Genomic DNA, 21,825 nt, shown 5'->3' on the forward strand with positions numbered 1-21,825 from the left:
TCCCATTGAGTCATCACCCTGTGTTTGCTGCTGGTTAAGCAATGCCTTATTTGTAATGTTTTCATCCTTGTTTCCTGATCCCCCTTTAGCTTTGCTACCCTTTCTTAGCAACCTCTGCCAGTCTATAATTCTGAGTTATCAGTTCCTTCAATTTTGATCTCTTACTCAACCCCAATTTTAATTGCTCCATCACTGGGGGCTGTGACGGTACCTGCAAGGCTCTGGGCTTCCTCTCAAAATCTCTTCACCTGTTCCCTCCTTCTTACGATTACCTGACCTACAGTCTCATAATGCAGCTTGATGTCGAAATTTCTTCAGCAACCTTTTTGCAAACCATCTTCGAATATTTTATGAAAGGTGTATATAAGTACAAGTTGTCACTGTTGTAATTTATTCTAAACCTCTGCACATCATTTACTCCTGAATACAATTTTTTTCATTTGCCAGAGTGGCAACATTGCAATGATTTGACAGTCTTCTGTTGGTGTTAAAGTAAGAGATACTTCCTCAAAGGAAGGAAATGCAGTCTCAATGCACCTCCTAGCTGTTGGAGTAGGATTAACATCTGCAAATATATCAAGACTTGAAAAGAAAGTAAAATTAATTTCACAAATACAATCAAAAATTTAAATTTCATTTAATACAGTATTCATCATCATTAATGATATATTTTCATCTCATATCTCTCTCTTTTTATGTGAAAAACTATCTATCCAACTCCAATAGTATCTTGGCTTGATGATTCAATTCAATATGGATAGTGTAGTTGCTGAACAGGGAAAAATAATTTCCTGCAATAAATTGTTTTTACAATGCATTTAATGGTTCATAAATGTAACTTAATCTGTCGTACTTCCAACCACGTCTCTCATTTATCAACAAATTATAGGAATAAATGGACAACTGCTTCATGCAATTAACCCATCTGTAACATTATTTCCACTGAAGCACAGTAGATTCTTCGGTAACAATACATAATAATTTGGAATAATAATCCCTAAATAAAAGCAAATTCTCTCACTAGGGATCAAGAAATTCTTCTGGTCTTCTAGTGCTCCCTTTGAACGGTGGAATTTTGCTTTAGAGTTTTAGAATATTTTGGAACTTTTCTTGTTCTTACCAAAGTCCAGTCATGCAAGCAAGCCTTTATCCCATCACTCCTATGGGCTATGGGATCACAAGCAAGACCTGCATTCCCTCAGAAGGAGTACACAATTTCTTTTGTCAATATTTACAAATACAATTTGCATTTATCTAATCCATCCAACACAGGATAAATAAAATAAGCTATTTTCCAATTTGTGTACTCAGAAAATAGTTGACAATGAACCAAAATGTTGACTGAATGTCTGGTCAATGAAATAGTTTGTAATTCAGGGAGAGGGAATGGCAAAGCATATCCCTGAGCTTAAGGCTCAAGATGAGCACAGTCGTGAAGCAATTGGAAGATGAACAAAAGATCAGACAAAGCAGAGCACAAAGTTCTCAGAGGCTTCGTGAGGTGGCAAAATACATAAATAAAGGAAGGGCAGAGGTTGTAAAAGCAAATGATAGAGAATTTTAAACTTTAAATGTTGGAGAATCAGCAAGCACAATCATACTATGTGGGCAGGACTTGGCAAAGTTAACAGAGTTCAGTAAGAAATGAAATTTATGAAGGCTAGATAATGGGAGGGCAGTCAGGAGATCTTTGGACCAATCATTTGTGGAGCTGGATGGGGGCTTCGGCAGTTGGTGGGCTGGGGTGTGTATTGAGGTGATGCTCATAGGTGGAAACGTGTGCACCCTGTGCTAGAAACACAGAAATAATTGAAAATTTAGGACAAAGAAAGTCATTTGGCCCACTGTACCCATCCCAATCCAATTTAATCCCACCCTCTAGCACTTGGTCTGTAGTTCTGCCATTCACTGCTCTTCAAGTACACTTTCTAGCACTTTTTAAAAATGATGTGGATTTCAGCTTCTTGAAACTTTTTCAGGCAGTTTTTTTCATCTCTCCTCTAATCTTTCTACCAACAGCTTAATATACACCGAGTTTAAAATGATTGCTCGGGAAATTGTCCTTATTTACTCAATTGAGGCCCCCCAGAAATCCTATACACCTCAATTAAGTTTTCCCTAAACCTCCTCTGCTCCAATCTTAACTCAAATACTTTTTCTTTCCAGCTACAATTATACAATCTGGTAACATCCTGTTAAGTTGCCTCTGCACCGTCGCTAATATAATCACATTTTTTCTTCTAATGTGGGAACTTGTGTTATATATAGTTCTGGTATAGCTTCTTTGCCCTGGTTTTCTACACCTTGCTAATAAAGGGAAGTGTCCTGCATACCTTTTAACCACTTTATTGAATATGCTACCTTTAAGAATCTATAGGCAAACACTCCCAAGGTCCCTGTCTTTCTCCACACTTTTCAATATCCTCACCATTTATTGTGCATTCCCTTGCTCTGTTGCATCTGCCCAAATGCAATATCTCATGCTTCTCTGGATTAAACTCCATTGCCACTTTTCTTCTGAACTGACCATATCATCTTTTTAATCTTGCAGTCTTAAGTCTCCTCATCAAAGTCAAGAAGAGAGAATGTGAGGTCAAAGTTCAGTTTCAGGCCAGAGATGACGCAAGCGTTTTAATTCAATCCAAGACAGTAGTCAAGCAGCAGTTCATATGAGTGGCATGGGTACAGAATTTGTGCCTCAAACTGAACATGACAGTTTTGATTCTTCCAGAATTTAATTGGAGGAAATTGTGGTCCTAATACAGCATATCTTAAGGGGTTGATCAAAACCGCTGCTGGTATGCATATCTTAGCAGATATAATAAACGACGATATAATTTCTCAGTCTTTGTAAAGTCAAGGATTAACACTGTTGGACCATAATGAATGCCACAAGATTGTGGAACAAGTCGCAGGAAGGTAGTGCCAATGTAATTTAAAAGTCATGGTCTCCTTGCTTCGAGGAACAGAAACATACACTTTGATAATTCCACCTATACAATTAGTTTCCATAATGTAACTCTTTGCCATTGTGATACGTAACACACCGCAATACAAGATAAAGTGAATAATGTGTTCCACATGCATGTCCACTTCTGGTTAGCATGAACACTACAGGTCAAAAGGCCTCCTTCTATGCCATGCATCTCTAGGATTCTACAATACAATGAATGAGAACAGCTGAATTGGGAAGATGCTACAGGAATCTTCAAAAAAATACATAGGCGAGTCTGCAGAACTTCCAATTCCCCAGCCCCCCACCACCAAAATAAAAGTCTTCAGCAGAAAGTAAATCCTACTGTTAAACCAAATTGACCAAATTAGTTAAATGGTAATTGATTGCATTTTAAATGAGAAAGCAAGCAATGAATGATTTCTGTTTGCTTTGTACTGAAACTCTAATTTTATTGAAAATAATGCCTATAAAGTAACATTTCAAACAGTAGTGTGTGATCCCCAGCCTGGGGCAAGGTAGTTAATGTGTATTTGAAATGGCCAATCACAATGTGGCAGAAAGATATTAAGAGGTCAACTCTGTGACTAAACTTGTGTCAGCCCAACTATTCATCTTGATTTTCTAAATAATGGCCTCTGTAGGCAAATAAATACAGTAAGTTGCAACAGCTGCACCTTTGATCAATGTGGCAATGCAAAATATTAAGTAAAGGTCCAGAAACAGTAATCAGAGACAGAATGAGCAGTCTGGACAAGTAAGGATTGCTTAGAGTAAATTAGAATGGATTACTGAAGGCAAATTATGTTTAACTTGAGAAAGGTTTTTGATGAAGTAACAAAGAGAGTACAGGGTCCTCCACAAGGCATTTGATGAAATGTCACATAATCAGCTTGAGATCATGACTGAGGGTCACAGAATAAAAGGAGTTGGATAGAAATTTGGTTAAGTCACGAAAAGCTGACAGTGGCAGTGAAAGGCTGTTTCTCAGACAGGAGGGAAGTGTACAGCAGAGTTCTCCAAGAGTCAGTACTTGGAACACTACTTCTTTTCATTGGACATGAAGTTGAATGTGGAGGTCACATTTTCCAAGTCTGCAGGTAACACAAAATTTGGGGACAACAATGAAATGGACAGTAATAGACTTCATAGGGAAATGTACAGGCTGTGGAATTGGTGGCTTGATAGCAAATTAAATTTAATGCTGATAAATGCAAAAAAGGTTACCTTTTGGTAGGAGAAATAAGAGACAATATAAACTGGAAACTGGAAGACACAATTCTAATGGTGTACCAGAACAGAAACCAGGGGGCATACATTCAAACTTTGTTGAAAATAACAGAGCAGGTTGTGAAAATGGTTAAATTTTTTATGGGATACTAGGCCTAATAGAGGCAAAGATTACAAGCAACCAAATTATGATGATCTTTTGGAAAAGACTGTCCAGTTCTTGACACCACGTTTTAGGCTTCGCACCTCGGAGAAGGTGCAGAAGAGATTTACTAAAAATGATTCCAGATGTGAGATACTTTGGCTACATGAATAGACCAGAAAAGCTGAACTTGTTTTCCTTGGAACACAGAGGTTGTGAGGGGATCTGATGGAGGTATTTAAAATCATGTAGGGTATACATAGAGCCGATAGAAAAACTTTTCTCAGTGGTAGAAGGGTCAAGAACTAAAGGATATAGATGAGAGTTATCTGATAAAAGAACCAAAGGTGAAATGAGGGCTTTTCCCCACACACAGCCAGTGGTTAGGATCAGGAATCGCCAGTATATGCAGTTTCAAGTGTGGCTTTCTGAGGGAGATCAATGAGTACATCAGAGTAAACAATCTGCAGGGCTGTGAGGAGAGGGCAGGTGAGTGGGACCAGCTGGAGAGCTTTTACTGTGAGCCACTACAAAACAGATGGACCGAATGGTCTCTTCCATGCTATAACTAGTCTATGAAACAATTTCTAGGACTAAAACAAGAGTGTTAGATAAACTAGTATGTAATATTTATTTTCTATGCCGATGTAAAAAAGTACTTCCAAAGTATTTGCAATTAATTGCATTGACTCTATCTTGTATTCAAAGCTGACAATTCATTTGGTATTGGGTTAATCTATGGCTTCCAAATGGCCTCTAGATTTCTCCCATGATGTCAACACGTGCTCCAAATTCTAGAACTTTACAGTTTTAAACCACACTCGACGATCGACTTTAAATATCCCATTCCAGTATCTGCAAAGAGGGAAGTGCTTAATTAGTCCAGAACACTTCATGTACTGCCAGCTCCGATGTTTGTGTCATTCAACACCACGGCCAATCACAAAATCAACAAGTTTCATAATGCATACAGTTATGACTAACGAAATAAACACTCCAGCATGTTTTGTTAAAAGTCAAGCGCTAATCCCAAAGGACAAAAGATAAAGCAGCTGGAGAAAGAGATGGGGAAAAGAGGATTGCGGATAGGTCACTCCCCTCAACCTTATTCTATCTGAATAAACAAAAACATGGCGAAAGTGGTCTGAGCTGCGAGTGCCATCTCTTTCCAATGCAGACACGCTATTGTTACAGGCATTTTCATCACACTAATATTCACATCTTAATCCAAACTGAAAGGTTGGTGGCGGGGGAAAGAGGTCTCACCCTAACAAGCAAGAAAATGTGCAGAGTACAGCGCTTGAGAGAATTCAATTTACAATAACATTACAAAGGATTCCAACGGGATTATCATTAATATCACGTACAAACCTTACATTTTTTGGCGGTCGAAAGTCCCTTCGCTGTTATTCAGGCATGCGACTACCGACAAATTGGTAAGTTCATGCTTTTTGCACGAGTCGACGTATCTATAAACAACCCCCACCCCAGAACAAATTATTGCTCCACTCCGCTCCTTTGCACGTCAAATTATACTTTGATAACAAAAGCACGCAATCCTTTCACAAACACACGACGACATAAAGGTATTTCGGTCGTTTCAGCACCAATCCGAACAACGTCGTATGATTTACTTACTCATCAGCAATGCACATCATTTCTACCCTCCTGCAAACTGTGAATAAACAGCACATTTGTTTTACACGGGCATTCACTCCAAACTCATAGCAACAGCCTCTATAACACATGCAGTAAAACACAACTTGCAATTTTAGAGAAATACACAACGTATTTAAATTATGTTGTGCATTTAGCTGCTGTTATAATTACAACAGTAAATTAACAAAATAGTCAGATTTGCCAAGTGTGTGCTACCAACATGAAATGTATAAGCGTTTTCATTCAAGAATACATTTTATTAAGAAAATAATGAAATGGTTGGATTAGCATCTTTACTATACGCTAGAACAATTTGGCACGCTATGATTTTCTAAAAGTTATATTACAGGAGGATCTTGTACTCATTTTAAAAAGCATTAATATTCAAAATTCTGTTGCAAAACATGCCTGGTCTATTGTACTATTAGAATTATGATAAAAAGCACGTTTTTAATAATATTTAACTGAAAGACAGAATAAGGTGATCACCAGTTCAGAGGTATCATAGAGAAACGAATGTGAAGGATGGCAGGCCAAAAAACCTTAATGTTTTCATGTCAATTAATATAACTGTAACAAAATACATATCCCACCACATGCAACATTAAGCTCCAATCTTTCAAAATTCACCTTTCAATTGTTTCCACACAAAATCATTTTGTTCTGAAATTCCTATTAGAGAAAATCATTGAAACTTGAGTTTTAACCAGCCTCCCTGATCAATGTCAATTTCTACTGTTGTTTTCCTGGATAACTCAGGCAGTGGCTGCATCAGACACTTCCTAAACAGAGTCTAAAGTTTGGAAGTTGGTTGGAGGGAAATTCAGTGCTCAGGGAAGAAGAGGTGCTGCCACTTGCCTCCTAAGTAAGATTGAGAGAGTATTTAAAATGATGCCAATTGTTTTAGTGTTTAGTGCAAAATAGTGTTAATTTTTTTTTTAAAAGACTTAAAGAGAATTACAAATTATGTCTTAAATTACAGGACAGCAGATTATTTTAATGAACAATAAAATATGAGATTGCGTGGACAATGAGACTGCCCTGTGCAAATGCAACTGCATATAGATTTTCCATCTGGAATCTCTCCAGCTCAACGTCATTGAGCTAGAGTGTGAGTTGTAGATGTTTTGACACAAGTCCACATATTCCTCCCACGTCTTTGCTCACATCTCACAGATAAGTACAAGATCAAAATTAATTTTTAAAAAGAATTAGTGAACGACAAAGAACTTGCAACTTCTGAAGATAGATAAAGACAATTGGGAAGACTGCCAGAAAAGTGAATGTGGGATCTTGGAGCAGGGATAGGAGGAGTAGCTTAATGGGATAGTTAAAAGGATTCCATAGTTCAGACTGAGGGGGCGGGTGGCAGATGGCATCCTTTGTAAGCCCTATGTGGTGGGTTGCCTGCACTGTGGCAGGATGAGGGACATCTTACATTCGTTTGAAAGGATATTGGAAAGGAAGTGTGAGGATCCGATTTTTGTGGGCCATGTTGGAGCCAACAAGGAGACATGAGTAGGCAAAATATCCTGTTTAGAAAGTGCTGATACAAAGAGCTAAATTAGAGGACTAAACCAAAAGGTTTATAATTTCTGGATTATTGCCTGAGACATTTGGAAATTGGCAGAGGGATAAGCAGATGAATGAGGTAAGTAAATGACTGAAGGAATTGTGTGAGAAAAAGATACTGTGCCAATTCTGTGACCTCATTGAACTGTACTGTTTGGATACGCTCAGTGTAAACTGGACTGGGACAAGTGCCTTGGCGGAAAGGATACTAGAGCAGTTTCATGGTTTTTAATGGGAGCGGGGAGGCGTATTAAAAGGCACAAGAGCAGGCTAATATTCAGAATTGTGCTTTAGGCTATGAATAAACAGTATTCTAAAGAAAGTAACTTACTTAAATGAGGGGAGGGAAGTAAGAAATGTATGTGTGAATCAGTAAAGCAAGATTGGTATTGGTATTGGTTTATTATTGTCACTTGTACCAAGGTACAGTGAAAAATTTGTCTTGCATACCGATCGTACAGGTCAATTCATTACACAGTGCAGTTACATTGAGTCAGTACAGAGTGCATTAATGTAGTACAGGTAAAAACAACAACAGTACAGAGTAAGGTGTCACAGCTACAGAGAAAGTGCAGTGCAATAAGGTGCGAGGTCACAACAAGGTAGATCGTGAGGTCATAGTCCATCTCACTGTATAAGGGAACCGTTCAATAGTCTTATCATAGTGGGGTAGAAGCTGTCCTTAAGTCTAGTGGTACTTGCCTTCAGGCTCGTGTATCTTCTACCCGATGGAAGAGGAGAGAAGAGAGTATGCCCCGGGTGTGTGGGGTCTTTGATTTTGCTGGCTGCTTCACCAAGACAGCGAGAGGTAAAGACAGAGTCCAAGGAAGGGATGGTGGTGTCCGTAATGTGCTGGGCTGTGTCCACAACTCTCTGCAGTTTCTTGCGGGCCTGGGCAGAGCAGTTGCCGTACCAAGCCGTGATACATCCAGATAGGATGCTTTCTATGGTGCATTGGTAAAAGTTGGTGAGAGTCAAAGGGGACAAATCAAATTTCTTTAGCCTCCTGAGGAAGTAGAGGCATTGGTGAGCTTTCTTGGCCGTGGCTTCTACGTGATTTGAGCAGGACAGGCTGTTGGTGATGTTCGCTCCCAGGAACTTGAAGCTCTCAACCCTCTCGACCTCAGCACCATTGATGTAGACAGGTGCATGTACACCGCCCCCTTTCCTGAAGTCAATGACCAGCTCTTTTGTTTTGTTGACATTGAGGGAAAGGTTGTTGTCATGACACCATTCCACTAAGCTCTCTATCTCCTTCCTGTACTCCGACTCATCGCTGTTTGAGATACGGCCTACAACGGTGGTATCATCTGCAAACTTGTAGATGGAGTTCGAGCAGAATCTGGCCACACAGTCATGAGTGTATAGGGAGTAGAGTAGAGGGCTGAGGACGCAGCCTTGTGGGGCACCAGTGTTGAGAATAATCGTGCTGGAGGTATTGCTGCCTATCCTCACTGATTGCGGTCTGTTTGTTAGAAAGTCAAGGATCCAGTTACAGAGGGAGGTGTTGAGTCCTAGGTCTTGGAGTTTGGTGACAAGCTTACTTGGGATTATTGTATTGAAGGCAGAGCTGTAGTCAATAAACAATAGTCTAACATAGGTGTCTTTACTGTCCAGGTGCTCCAGAGCTGAGTGTAGGACCAGGGAGATGGCATCTGCTATAGACCTGTTTCAGCGACAGGCGAATTGCAATGAGTTCAGGTTGTCTGGGAGGCTAGAGTTGATGAGTGCCATGACCAACCTCTCAAAGCACTTCATGGTGGTGGATGTCCGAGCCACTGGTCGGTAGTCATTGAGGCATGTTACCTTGCTTTTCTTCGGTACCGGGATGATAGTGGTCTTCTTACAACAGGTGGGAACCTGAGATTGAAGCAGGGAGAGGTTAAAGATGTCCGCAAATACTTCTGCCAGCTGATCAGCACAAGATCTGAGCACACGGCCAGGGACACCATCTGGGCCAGGTGCTTCCCACGTGTTCACTCTCCGGAAGACTGATCTTATGTCCTCCACTATGATCACAGGTTCAGCTGCATTGGTGGCTGTCAGGGTGGATGGTGACAATCCACTTCCCTTCTGTTCAAAATGTGCATAGAATGCATTAAGTTCATCTGGAAGGGATTCGCCGTTGTCAGCTATGCAGCCCGACTTCGTCTTGTAGCCTGTTATGGCATGCAAGACCTGACATAACTTGACGGTTGGTCAGGGATTCTATTTTGAGTTGGTGTTGCCTCTTGGCATTCCTGATAGCTTTCTGAAGGTCATACCTCGATTTCTTGTACAGATCAGGATCACCAGATTTGTGTGCGGCAGTCCTCTCCTTCAGTAGGGAGTGGATCTCCCGGTTCATCCATGGTTTCCTGTTTGGGAACACCCGTATTGTCTTCTTAGGTACACAGTCCGCCACACACTTGCTGATAAAGTTTGTGATGAGAAAGTTAGAGTGTGTTGTCCAAATATACATTCTTTGAACAAATATTTCAAAAACAAGTTCAATTAGTTTCTTATGAAAATTCACCTGTAACCATTACAGAGACAGAGATTGATAGATTTTTGGATATTAAGGGAAAGTGGTGCCAAACTAAAAGATCAGCCCTGATTTCATCAAATAGCAGACAAATGACAACAGGCCAAATGACCAACCTCTTTTTATATTTGTTATGTTCTTATTTTAAATGGATTGCAATGTAGTTCATAACAAAATACTTTTTAAATGATGAAAGTGGCAATGGTAGTGGTTATGCAAAAAGACTTCTTGAATGGGGCTATTCATGTGCATAGATCATTAAACGTCACAAGGAAATACAGAAAATAATCTAAATTAATGAGATGCTGGTGTTTATAGCTGGGGAACCTGACAAAGGAGTGGAAGTTATGCTACAGCTATACTAAGCCCAATAAAATCTTAAAAAGGACTTGTTGGCCTTGGATGGAATGCATGAAAAATTATAGTTGGAATTTAGGGGTTAAATGACAAGAGATTATACAAACGAGTTGTATTTCTGGAATTTACAGGATGATTTGCTTGAAACTTTCAAGATATTAAGAGTACAGTAATACTCCGATAATTCGTGATCTGACAATTCCCGGGCTGGGGTCCCTTTCCACTCACTGGGACCTCATTTCCCATGCTCCCTTTAAACTCACTTGGTTCACTGAAAAAAAATTATTACAATTATGTGTAACATCTAAAAAGAGTGAAATGAAAGGGTATTGGGGTATTAATTGAAATAACATCCAAAAGTCTGGAAAATCAGCCAGTGTGGCACAACCAAACTCCTGAGCATGCCACATTATTGGAGTTTTACTGTAACAATAGGCTAGGTATGAAGAAACCATCTCCACTGGTCAGGGAGTCAAGGACCTTCGACATAGAACAAAGAACAGTATAGCACAGGTACAGGCCCTTCAGCCCACATTGTCTGTGCCAAACATGATGCCAAATTAAACCAGCTGCCTGTTCATGTTCCAAATCCCTCTATTCTCTGCCTGTTCATGTGTCTGGCTGAATGTCTCTTAAGTGTTGCCATTGTATCTGCTTCACCCACCTTCTCGGCAGTGCGTTTCAGGCACCTACCAATCTTTGTGTCCAAAAACTTGCCTTGCACATCTCCTTTAAAATTTGCTTCTCACCTTTTACCTATGGCCTCTTATATTTGACATTTCCACCCTAGGAAAAAGATTCTATCTACCCTATCTATGCTTCTCATTATTTTATATACTTCTATCAGGTCACCCCGCAGCCTCCAACACTCCAGAGAAAACAGTCCAAGTTTCTCCAACCTCCCCTTGTAACTAATACTCTTCAATCCAGGCAACATCATGGAGAACCTCTTGTGCACACTCTCCATGGCTTCCACATCCTTCCTGTACTGTGGCAACCAGAAATGCTCAGACGACTCCAAATGTAGCCTAACTAAAGTTCAATACAGCTGCAACATGACTTCCGGACTTTTATACTCAATGCCCTGAGCAATGAAGGCATACATGCTGTACACCTTCTTTACCACCCCAACTATTAGTGTTGCCACTTTCAGAGAGCTATGGACTTGCACCCCAAGATCCGTTTGTACATCAATGCTCCTACGGCTCCTGCTATTTACTGTATGCTTTCTTCTTGCAATCTGACCTCCCAGAATGCAACACCCTCACACTTATCTGGATTAAACTCCATCTGCCCAAATTTTCAACCGATTTATATCCTGTTTGAATCCCTTGATAACCTTCCTCACTACCCACGTCACCATCAATCTTTGTATCATCTGTGAAGTTACTAACCCACCCATCTACATTTTGTTCCAGGTCATTTATATATGTTACAACCAGCAGAGGTCCCAGCACTGATCCTCATAGAACACCACTGGTCACAGACCTTCAGTCAAAGAAACACCCCTCTATCACTATGCTCTTTCTTCTATGACCAAATTAATTTTATATCCAACTTACCAACTCACTGTGGATCCCATGTCATTTAATCTTTTGGACCAGTCTACCATGAGGGACCTTGTTATATGCTTCCATGTGGACAACAGCCACTGTCCTACCTTATCATATTCATCACTTCATCAAAAAACTCAAATCAAATTTGTGAGACAGGATTTCCCCTGCACAAAGCCACTTTCCCTAATAAGTTCACACTTTTCCATATGCAAATAAATCTGGTCCCTCAGAATCTTCTTCAATACCTCCCCTACCACTGATTTAATGCTCACCAGCTTATAATGTTCTTGTTTATGTCTGTTGCCCTTCTTAAACAAAGGATCAACATTGACTACTCTCCAGTCTTCTGGGACCGAGCCAAGTAGCAAAAGAGGATACAAAGATCTCAGTTAAGGTCCCACCAATCTCCTTCATCAGGCATTGGGGACTTATCCACCTTAATGTTTTTCAAGAGATCCAACACCTCCTTCTTAATAGTGACATGTCGTAGAATATCAACATACAACTCCCTGATCTCACCATCATCCCTGTCCTGTCAGAAATGGAGATAATCCAAAAATTTGTGTTTGGGCTTTCAAAAATGAAGTTACAACACTTCTATACAAAGAGGATAGTGGAATTCTGTTGCACAAATGGCAATTAACTTGTTAATTGTTAATAAATTAGAGGTTGTAGATTAGATAAGACTTGCATAAGGGTTTAAGGAATGTGGAAAAAGACAGGTTTGTACAGTTAGGTGACAAATTACTCTTGATCGCTGAATGATGGAACAACCCGAAGGGCTAGATAGCCTCCCCCAATCTCATGTTTCAAGGCTAATCCTTTCCCTTATATGCTCACTGGCAAGATATGATATGACAGTTATATTTTAACTGCCCAAAGTATGTCACCAAGAAAGGAGACGAGGAGGATAGTGAGTTCAGGTAGGGATATGTTGACAGTCTGGAGCATTAAGAAGGTGGAGCTGACATATGTCTTGGAACACAAAAGGATGGATAATTCCCCAAGGCCAGATGAAATGTATCCTGGAATGCTATGGGAGACGGGTGGAGATTAGTAGGGCCCTGATGGTGATTTTTGCATCCTCATTAACTCTGGTGAGATACCAAAAGAATGGAGTATGGTAGTTTCTTTATTTAAGAAGGGCAGCAGGGATAAGCCAGATAATTTACAGGCCAGTGAGCCTTACGTCGTTGCTAGGGAAATTACTGGAAAAAATTCTACAGGATAGGATTTATGTACATTTGGAAAGGCAGAGACATGGCATATATACCCTGTGCAGGGGAAATCCTGTCTCGCTAATTTGAGTTTTTTGAGGAGGTAACTAAGAAGAGTGGTGAAGGCAGGGTGGTAGATGCTGTCAATATGGATTTTAGTAAGTTTGCAGATGACACAAAAATTAGTGTTGTGGATGGCAAGGAAGTTTGTCTTCCACTACAGCAGGATACAGATCAGAAGGAAAGTTGGGTGAAGCATTTGCAGATGGATTTTAATCCCAACAAATGTGAGGCGATGCATTTTTTTAATCAAATTGGGATAGGACATAAATGGTAAATGGTAGGGCAATGTTGATGAACAGAAAGACATAGGGGTCCAAATCCATAATTCCCTGAAAGTGGCACCATAATGAAGAAGCTATATTGCATGCTTGCCTTTATAGGCTGAGGCATGGAATAGAAACGTTGAAAATGTTGCAACTTTACAAACACTAGTTGGGCTGCATGTGGAGTCTTGTATGCAGTTCTGATCACCACAATATAGCAAGGATGTGGTGGCACTAGAGAGAGTGCAGAGGAGATTCACCAGGATGTTGCCTGGTTTGGTGGACTTTAGGTTGAGGGAGAGACTGGATGGGCTGAGCTTGTTTTCCTTGTAGTGAAGAAGGAGGAGGGGGTGACCTGATGGAGGGATATAAGATTATGAGAGACACAAGAGACTGTAATCTGGAACAACAAACAATCTACTGGAGAAACAAAGCAGGACAAGCAGCATCTCCCACAGATGCTGTTCAACCCACTGATTTTCCTTCGGCAGATTGTTTCTTAAGATTATGCGAAGCATGTTTTGGGTAGATAGATTATTTTTTCCATGATAGAAGCATCAAAAACAAGAAGGCATATGTTTAATGTCAGAGGAAGGGGACCTGAGAGGAAAGGTTTTTTTAAACAGAGTGTCTGATATCTGCAAGTAGTTATTGGAATCAGATGCAAACACTACGTTTTAAGAGGCATTTGGGCAGATATTTGGCATAGTAGGATTTGTTCCAAATGTGGGCAAATGGAATGAGTGTAGACAGGCAAAATGGCCTGCATGGGCATGATGGGCCGAAGGGCCGGTTCTGTGCGGTACAACTGTACCAGAAGCATAAAAGTATGAAATGAGTTTTAAAATTATGCATACACCGTGCCTTTGGTCAAACGATGTCCTTCATAAGTGTCCATGCAGCTTTCAAGGTTAATTTTCCATGCATGTCCGAGGTGCTCGGGTGAAGAGGACGAGTGAACTGGAAGCTGGAAATTCAAACCTGTTGAAGGGTTTTGAACCCAACGGTTCGGCAGAGGGGGCGGGTCTCCATCCGTCACGTGGGGAGGGGGCGGGATTTAGCTTCGGCACGTGGGGGTAAGGGTAGAGTCTGTTTCCGACACACGGCGAGAGGGCGGGGTCTCTATTTGTCATGCGGTGAGTGGGCGTGGCCTGGTCCCGTCGTGCGGTGAGTGGGCGTGGCCTGGTTCCGTCGTGCGGTGAGTGGGCGTGGCCTGGTCCAGTCGTGCGGTGAGTGGGCGTGGCCTGGTCTCGTCGTGCGGTGAGTGGGCGCGGCCTGCTCCGGTCATGCGGAGCGGGGGGGGGGAAGAGGGCGGGGCTTATCTCCGTCACTCCGGGAAGGGGATGGTGCTCGGTTCCGTCACGGTGGGAGAGGGCGGGGCTTGGTTCCCATCGGCGGCGGAGTGGGCGGGGCTTGGCTTCTGTTTTGTCCTCGTTCGTGTTCTGAGGGGATAACGGCCGCCGCTTTCCTGATGGGAGTGGAACAAGGCTGGGTCGACAGACTTGTTGGGTGAAGTGGTGAAGTGACCCGGTTTGTGCTTCAGAGCGTTCGCATCCTGCACTGGCTTCCGTTGGCCCGGCCTCCTCGCGTCCCTTCGGGCTGCCCTTTCTACCCATGTTGCACCGCAGTATTGATGGTTGAGCTAAGATGGCGGTTCAGGAATCTGCTGCTCAACTATCGATGGCATTAAAGGTCCAGGAGTATCCCACCTTAAAGGTAAGCTCTGCTGACCAACACCATCTCCCCATTACCAGTTAATGTTCTCAGCCGTTGTACACATGATATCCTCTTCAAGCTACAAAAAGCCACATTTAGGTACCAGTTTTCAGGTTCTTGAGAGATATTAAATATTCGCTCAAACATCTTGGAGAGGATTAAAGGTGAGGTATTCGGACTTTCTGTTCAACTTCATTATATACAATATGAAAAAAAACGAGTCAGAGTTAATTGTTGCCGTGTCAGGTACATTGAGGATCAACGAGTCATCACTCACCCGTTTTCGTGAGGTGTAGTCGCATGTTAAAATAAATGGTTTCGTTGAATTAGCTAGATGGGAATTTGTTCTTATTTCTAGCCCAATAGCAAATACTTCTCTAAGAGGTTTTATTTCTCAGTAGTTAAGTAATGTTAACACATGCTGAAAGTTAATAACACAGTGTTTAATCAAGGGGCTATGAGAAATACTAGCGTTTCTGATGTTTAGAGGCATTGTATAACAATAAAACAGGAAAGTTGTTCTGTGTTGACTTCACTGTTTGAAATCAGTCAATGGAGTGACTATAATATGAACAATAGTAATATTTTTCACAGGTCCTATGAAGCCATTTCTAAGCTATTGAGAAAAGATTTGGTAGATGCTGAAAATGTCAAATTTAAAAACAAAATGCTTGAAATGTACAGCTGATTTGTGTTCTTCGGTGAAGATGGAAACATTTTCTTTCTCCATAGATTTTACTTGGCTTGATTATTATTCCCAATGCTATTTATTAATGTCATTGTAGTCTTTTGATTGCACTGTTTAATCTTTAAATGAGATTGCAGTTGCACAAGATTTTTTTCAGTTTCCTTACATTTGGAGTACTAGTTGAAGTTTTTGCAAGATAGTTTGTGGAATAAAAGTCATGCTCATTCCAATCAAGCACATAAGAACCACATTCAAGTGGAAAAGTGAAATAGCAAAACTTGTGGTAATTATAAGATCAAACGTGATGTACAAGAGGTGGGAGCAGTATTTTTCCCTTCATGTAATTTCAGTAATGTTTGGGGGAAAATGATATCAGTAATTCCCCCCCAATTTCAGCTTTGTAAAATTGTGAATAATTGCTTTTTATATTTGCAGGTACCTTATGAAACCTTAAATAAGCGTTTCCGAGCTGCCCAGAAGAATATTGACCGAGAAACTAGTCATGTGACCATGGTAGTTGCAGAACTGGAGAAAACATTGAGCAACTGCCCAGCAGTGGATTCTGTCGTGACCTTGTTAGATGGGGTGGTTGAGAAACTCAGCGCTTTGAAGAGAAAGGTACAAAAGTCTTTTGGTAACAAAACCAATGCTTTTGGCTGGGTAACTTTTCATTGAAAATGGAAAAAGCTTTTAATTTTTAAGAATGGGTGGATAACTTTGAGATATCATTTCTGAAAATAAGTGTAGCACTCACTGATATTTAAAAATCAAACTGACTGCTTTGTATTCTCGTGGAAATAAAACGTCTATGTATATTCTATCTCCTGAAAATTCAAAATTGAAGACATTATCCATATATTAAGTCATTTTGCGTAAGATGTTACTGAAAATTTTAAATGTTATATGCTTTTGATTGTATTGTAGAGTCATCCACATAGAAACAGGCTCTCTGGCCCACCATGTCCATACGGCTTGTTGTACACTAGTCCTATTACCCTCGGTTAAAGTTAGAGTATTCTTAATAATTATGCATTTGACCCTTTCCTTTTGGAACTTCATGGGTTTTCAAGCAACTTTGTTAAGAAGCAGCCGCATTCTTAGATCCAGAATGTGCATTGAAATTTCGTTAATTATTATTTGCATGTCATTGGACTGCAAGGTAGAGTTTCATTGTTTCCAGAGGCAATGATCAATAGAAATGTCTGGCTAGTAAACAGCAAAAATAATACGTAATCCATGTGTTTTGTCCTGGAATTCAGAGGTATAGTGTCTCAGGATGGGTATTGATATGATTCTGAATAATACTTTTATTATCACCCACCCATATACTTGTTCGGTTGATGAACTTGTATAATATGTCAAATTTAATATAACCAACCAAAAATATTCTGAGCACAACTCCATTTTTCTAATATATACGAGCTTTGCTTTTATGAAGCATGGCAGTGATCTCATAAAATAAAACCATATCCACTCCTTGACCAGGAAATGAGCCTTATTGTGTATCCATATCCAAGTTTGTTGCCTTGCAGATTAGATTATATAAATGTAAGAGTTAGCCTTATTTATTCCTGATATTAACTCCAATGTGAATGCTACATTTTACAAATTTTGCAGATGAAATTTGAATTAGTAGTCAGTCTTGACTTGTTCAGATTAATTTGAAGCATATATGAGAAGGCAAAAGTAGATAATCCTGCAGTGGAACATTTTCATTTTGGAACCGATCTGGAAAAACCTTAACGCGACCTCAGACTTGTTCCTATTTCTTTCAGTCTTGCACTTGTGTCCATGTTTATTTAACGCACGTTATGTATAATTTGTTCATATTAACTTGTGTTTGTCCTCATCTTGTAATATTCTGTGCTGCTGTTTCATAAAGCTAATTCTCATGGCATTTATACCCTGTTTATGGATGCCTATGACAACAATGAACTTAAGCTTGAGGAATGCCAATGATTTGGACATATTAAACATTCTTTCTTTTCTCGTTGCTGTATTTTCTGGATTCATTGATTAGTCATTTAGCTCTCAGCAGTGTAAATATTTGAGTTGTTTTCGTATTGTAACTTCAGTTTTTTTTCCCTACAATGGACATCAAAAATTGGATTCAGAGGCTTCTGCTCGTAAGTTTTTAAATTTGGTTCTTTACTTTGGGAATTTTTGTATCTTGAGATATAGCTTGGAGGAATTGTTCAGGAAAGTAGTAAATTGATGGCTTTTATTACTGGCCTTTTCTCATAAGGATGAGTGATTCCACGAGCTGAGTAACCTTAAGTTGCTCAGTGATTTATACCATCTTCCTGATGGTTATGAAAATCCTTCTGAGGTAATATCTTGGATGATGAGGATGAATTGCTTCCATTCTGATTTTGTGGTTTTTAGGTTGGTTCATGATGCCACAGATGGAATGGCTGGTAGTGAGGTGTTCCACCCTTTATTTTGCTGCATATTAAAGGTTTAGGTGCGCTCTTAATGCAAGGCCTTAAGTTTCTCAATATCATCCTGAATACTGCTCCTCCACTTTAAATGATCATGTGTCAAAAATTATCAAGACATGGCTGTGATTGCTCATGAATTCCAAATCATCTTGTCACAGAAACTGGGGGTGCTATTTAATTTCTTAGCCATTACATTAATAGGATGGTTTGTGGTCCTATCATGCATCAACTCTGAGGCCCAGAATTAGAAATACAGAGACCCTGGAGTCTCATTCTTCTGATTAACCATTTGTAGAATATTTTCTTAAATTTTTGTTTTGTTTTTCTTTGTCTTTTTGAATCTAATCTGACTGTAATTCACTCTGACCTTTTTCTTTCCTCTTTGTATTATCTTCCAGTTGTCAAGCCATTGATTTCTGAGACTCAGATACCCTTGAGCTGTTTATATTCGGCCCAACTAATCCATGCTAACCACAGCGTCTACCCATCTAGTCCTAATTTCCTGCATTCGGCGCATATGCCTCCAAGCCCCATCCCTTGTGTAACTATCCAAGTGCTTCTTGAATGATACTATTGTACCTGCCTCAACCACTTCCTCTGGCAGCTCGTTCCATATACTCTGGGTGAAAAAGTTGCCCCTTAGGTCCCTTTTAAATGTTTCCCCTCTCACCCAAAACCTATGCCTCCTTGTTTTGGACTCCTACCCTGGAGCAAAGACGGTTACCATCCACCTTATCTATGCCTCTCGTAATTTTAATCATTTCTATGAGGTTACCCCTCCTCCTTCTACATTCCATGGAATAAAGACCTAGCCTGGCCAACCTCTCCCAATAACTCAGGCCTTCTAGTCCAAGGAACATCCTCCTAAATCTTCACTCTTTCCAGTTTAACCATGTCTTTCCTATAATAGGGTACCAAAACTGTATACAGTACTCCAAGTGCAGCTTCACCAACAACTTGTACAATTGCTACATAATGTCCCAACTCCTATACTCAATGCCCTGACTGATGAAGGCCAGCGTGCTAAGAGCCTTTTTCATCACCCTGTGTAGCTGCTTTCAATGAGCTATGCACTTGTACTCCGAGGTTCCTCTGTTCCATTGCAATCCCTGGTGCCCTACCATTCATACTACAAGTCCTACACTGGTCTGATTTTCCAAAATGCATCACCTTACACTTAAGTGTATTAAAATATACTTGCCACTCCTCAGCCCACTTCCCTCGCAGATAAAGACCCCGTTGCAATCTATAATGACCGACTTCACTGTTAACAACACCTAATTTTGTGTCTTCTGCAAACTTACTGATCAAGCCTTGTTTATTCGCATCCAAATCATATAAATAACAAGGGTCCCAGCACCAACCTGTGCAATATACCATTGGTCACCAGCCTCCATTCTGAGAAACAACCTTCAGCTATCACCCTCTGCTTCCCACCTCTGAGCCAATTTTGAATCCACTTAACTTGCTCTCCCTGGATTCCATGGAACCTAATCTTCCAGACCAGCCGACCATGCGAGACCTTGTTGAAGGCCTTGCTAAAGTCCAAATAGACAACATCTACTGCCCTACCCTCATCCACTTTGTTGGTTACCTCTTCAAAAAAAAACTCTAAAAGGTTCGTCAAGCATGACCTTCCATGCTCGAAGCCATGCTGACTCCTAATCAGACATTGTCTCTTCAAATGCTGGTAGATGTGTCCCTCAGAATTCCCTCTCGTAACTTCCCCACCATTGATGTCAGGCTGATGAGCCTTGCAGTTCAGAAATAATTAGAACTGACTGGTGGACACAGAGTGCGTACTTAAGTGCTGATGATAAAAATTCAACTTCTGACCTGCACTATGACAATCCATCCCAAATTCTGACCCATTATGGATAAAGATTTTGTTTTAAATGCATGCATAATTTAGCACTTTCGATGGTATGCAATAGTTGTACTAACTCAGTGATCCTGTAATTTCATTTGTACTTTTCAACAACAAAATTGCAGGATACAACATTGAAGGAGACTGTTTGGCCCATTGAATACGCAGCCTGTAGTTTTTTTTTCTCTCTTCAAATATTTACCCATGCCCTTTTAAAATATTTCAATTAAGGCAGGCACAGTAGTGTAGCAGTTAGCATGACGCTATTACAGCGCCAATGACCCGCGTTCAATTCCAGCCACTGTCTGTAAGGAGTTCGTACATTCTCCCCATGTCTGCATGGGTTTCATCTGGGTGCTCTGGTTTCCTCCCACATTCCAAAGTTGCACAGGTTAGGAAGTCATGGGAATGCTATGTTAGCACCAGAAGCATGGCGACACTTCCGGGCTGCCCCCAGAACACTACGCAAAAGATGCATTTCACTGTGTTTCGATGAACGTGTGACTAATAAAGATATCTTATTTACCACCCCCTCTTCCACCCTCCCTATAAGTGGACCTCAGACTCTAATCCCCTGCAGTCTGTCCCTGGCAACTTTCTTTATTTAAAAGAAATCCCAAATACTAGTAGTTGGTGGATTTATCCTTTCTCTTTTTTTTAAAAAACATAATGTAACATTTGCAGTTCTTCAGTCCTTGTGGACCACTTTCCATACCTGCAGAGCTGTGATAAGAACATAAGCCCTGAATGAACTTTGTATGTTTGAATAAAATCATCCCACATTCCTCTGAACTATATGGAGTATAGGTTTAGTCTGCCTAATCTTGCATTGTGACAAATATGCCATCCCAGAATGCAGCTGGTGAACTTGTTGTAGCACATCCTTATTCGCAAGTAAATTGCTCCTTGGGTAGGGAGGCCAGACCCAAACACAATATTCCAGATGTGGTAGCATCAGGGCCCTACAAAATTGTGTTTAAGACATTTTTATTCTTGGATTCCAACTTTTTCAGGAAAAGCCAATGTCTGTTCAACTTCCTCACTGCATGCTCTAATTGCATTTTAATTAGCATAGATCAATGTACAGAGATACCAAGGTCTTTCTGAACATTGACACCTTTCAGTATTGCTAATTAAAATATACTGTGACAATTTTTGACCTTGTATTCCATCTCCTTGCCCATTTAACCTGTCCATATCTACCTGACACCTCTCGGCAACCTTCACTGCCATCACAATGCACTTCCAGGCAGAAATCTGCATTACATTTAAACAGAACTTCAATGTGTACTTGAAGAACTGTGACCAGCAATGCTCCAGACCAAAATTTGGACGGTGACATTAGGCTTGGTAGCACTTGCTCAACCAGCAAAGACACCATGGGTTCTGGGTTATTTGTTGTAACTGTTCTGTTTCTGAGATTAGATCATGGAAAAATGGCAGATTATAAATTAACATATTTTGAATAGCTCTATTTAATTAACCAAGTAAATGCGGTGCTATTGTTAACAACATGAGTCCAAGTTTTGAGATGCCTTTAATATGGTTGTGTGAATCCCAGATATTTTGATACTATT

General features: G+C 40.4%; 2 protein-coding genes across 6 annotated transcripts in view; one reads left to right on the top strand and one right to left on the bottom strand.

Moving 5' to 3' along the window:
• Positions 1-5,839, bottom strand: part of ctbp1 (C-terminal binding protein 1) — a 266,572-nt gene extending 260,733 nt beyond the window's left edge. Inside the window, exon 1 of the mRNA XM_052035614.1 lies at positions 5,702-5,839. The gene's annotated coding sequence lies outside the window, so the exon portion shown is untranslated. The remainder of the gene's footprint in view (positions 1-5,701) is intronic.
• maea (macrophage erythroblast attacher, E3 ubiquitin ligase) overlaps positions 1-21,825 on the top strand; it is a 147,385-nt gene that overhangs the window by 66,236 nt on the left and 59,324 nt on the right. Inside the window, exons 1-3 of one of the 5 annotated variants that reach the window (XM_052035704.1) lie at positions 5,747-5,761; positions 15,080-15,252; positions 16,376-16,558. In XM_052035704.1, the coding sequence (XP_051891664.1) occupies positions 15,184-15,252; positions 16,376-16,558 (252 nt within the window). In that variant the 5' untranslated portion in view covers positions 5,747-5,761; positions 15,080-15,183. Of the gene's footprint in view, positions 1-5,691; positions 5,762-14,651; positions 14,766-14,917; positions 15,253-16,375; positions 16,559-21,825 lie in introns of those variants that run through there. The other 4 variants (XM_052035693.1, XM_052035724.1, XM_052035684.1 and 1 more) reach the window with 4 other exon arrangements.

Source organism: Pristis pectinata, chromosome 2, assembly GCF_009764475.1.
Source record: "Pristis pectinata isolate sPriPec2 chromosome 2, sPriPec2.1.pri, whole genome shotgun sequence".
Taxonomy (NCBI): Eukaryota; Metazoa; Chordata; class Chondrichthyes; order Rhinopristiformes; family Pristidae; genus Pristis; species Pristis pectinata.